The sequence below is a fragment of the Sesamum indicum genome, linkage group LG12 (genome assembly GCF_000512975.1).
Source record: "Sesamum indicum cultivar Zhongzhi No. 13 linkage group LG12, S_indicum_v1.0, whole genome shotgun sequence".
Taxonomy (NCBI): domain Eukaryota; kingdom Viridiplantae; phylum Streptophyta; class Magnoliopsida; order Lamiales; family Pedaliaceae; genus Sesamum; species Sesamum indicum.
Window position 1 is genome coordinate 3,725,017 of NC_026156.1, and position 2,184 is coordinate 3,727,200.

At 39.4% G+C, this 2,184-nt stretch overlaps 1 protein-coding gene across 2 annotated transcripts; it reads left to right on the plus strand.

The window, feature by feature from the left end:
• LOC105175441 (zinc finger protein CONSTANS-LIKE 4-like) lies at positions 7–1,272 on the plus strand. 2 transcript variants are annotated; one of them, XM_011097877.2, is made up of 2 exons: positions 7–636; positions 759–1,272. In XM_011097877.2, exons 1-2 carry the CDS (start codon positions 128–130, stop codon positions 799–801), a joined length of 552 nt encoding a protein of 183 aa, XP_011096179.1. In that variant the 5' UTR covers positions 7–127; the 3' UTR covers positions 802–1,272. The 2 variants fall into 2 exon arrangements, with proteins under 2 accessions (XP_011096179.1, XP_011096178.1); XM_011097876.2 differs by having other exon boundaries at positions 7–649; positions 759–1,225.

The following is a 2,184-nucleotide window of genomic DNA, read 5'->3' on the forward strand; positions in this document are numbered from 1 at the left end:
CTGTACTAATATAAAACCGCACCCCCCAACAGTACTGAAACATAGTATTCCATCTCTTCGGAGAAACCCATTATTTATTTCGCAAGGTATCAGGTGCGAAAAGTTTTTTGCGGATCAGGAAGAAAAGATGAAGAAATGTGAGCTATGCAAGAAAGTAGCAAGGATGTATTGTGATTCCGATCGAGCTAGTTTGTGCTGGGATTGTGATTCCAGGGTTCACACCGCTAATTTTCTTGTGGCTAAACACACGAGAACGCTTCTTTGCCATGCCTGCCAGTCTCCCACCCCCTGGACGGGCTCCGGTCCAAAGCTTGGGCCGACGGTTTCTGTCTGTGATGCTTGTGTTAATAGAAGCGACCGTGGAATGGATGGAGATCGTGGTTCCGGAAGTGGGAATACAGAAGATGATGATGATGATGAAGATGGTGAGGACCAACATGATGATGAGGAGGAGGAAAATGGTGATTGTGTTCATGAAGATGATGATGATAGTGAAAATCAAGTTGTGCCGTTGTCCCTGCCTCCATCTTCAGCTTCAAGTTCTTCAGGCAGTGAAGAGTCTTCTGGCAGAAGAGATGGTTTTTCCAGCTCAAGTTTCGGCTTTTCCAATATCTCAACAACAGTTCAAAGTGGAAGGTTTGCTCTTAATGTATGCCCTCCATTCTCTTTCCTCCCTTCCACTATTCTTTTTGCGTTCCTTTTCCAGTTACCAAGATTTAGAGTTGGCCTATTAATTTCTCATTCCCTCCATTGCTCAGGACGTGGAAAGGCCAGCACAGAGGAATGGTACTCAGAAGATGAGATCATGGACGTGGCGATAGTGAAAAGTGGAAGAAAGAAGAACAGCTTGAATGGCTGGTGGGCTGATCATGTCATAAACTACATCTTCTTGACTTCTAATAATTAATACAGCCACCAGTTTGTACTTCCATTAGTTCCATGTTAATGTATCATGTTCATGTTCATGTTCAAATTCCAGTCAATGGCTTAACAATCCCACCACTGTAAACTTTTCTTACACTGTTTGTCAATAAGCTTTACCAAAGAACTGAGTTAAGACAATGGGCACCTACCAATTTCAATAGAGCTCTGATTTTGTCCTCATAATCAAATGGGTAACTGATATTGTTGCTCAGTTGTCCCACAAGATTAGATGAGGTGTTGACTTATGTAAGTGGTCTGTATAGACAGTGGCCATAAACTGTTAAGATATTATATTTGCTGATATTCATGTACATGGAAGTAGGAATAAAGTACTTGTGACTGGAAAATTTTCTAACATGCAAAATCAAAACTCGGAAAATATTTGATGGGAACTTCCTCACACTTCACAAAAACAAATTCGAATTAATTCACAATTTTCTAAATTTTCGTACGATATTTATGGTTCATATTTTTACTGTGCATTTTCATGTTCTCATAAGGTGAAGGGCAAAGTATAGCTAGAACATAAGATCTTTCCTGGTCTCGTTTGTGACTATCATTGTTCCTGACCTTCATTTCTTTAACAAGCTGATAGCGACGAACCATACAAGAATCTGTATTGGGATTTCACACAAGTCCAAATTCCATCCTCACATGTTGACCAAAAGAATCAGACCGCACGCCAAAAACATCACCAAACAATATATCCTGTCCAGGTTTTTTCTTTAAGAAAAACTTCACATGTGTTCATAAAATGTTAATATTATGATAAAGTAGTAGGACAGTGTAGCATTCAGAAAGATGTGGACGGCAAAAACTTTGGGAAGGTCGTTTCATTAATTGCATGCTTAGAATTCAACATCAAACATGTCATGCCCATTCGGGTTAGAACTGTGCATGAACCTGGACCTGCTTATTTCAAATTTGGACAACAAAGTCTTGAAACTGGATTTTTCATCCTACATCTGTCCGTTGCTCTTTGTACTATTGTCTGCAGGTACTCAACCCCTTCCCATATATGCTTAACTCGATAACTTAGTAACTTAATGAGAACTCAGTTCGCGGTTTAAATCTTCCAAGAAACATGTATCACAAGATGTGCACATCCTTTTATTTCTTTGCTGTAGAATCTAAGCAACTTGAAGCTTGTCAGAGAGAGAGATAATATAAAGATTAGTCTAAACATATCTGGATCACATGCTTTAAACAAGTAGCATTCAGATGTTAAGGCCTCATGTTACAAGAGATAGTAAGAAAGCT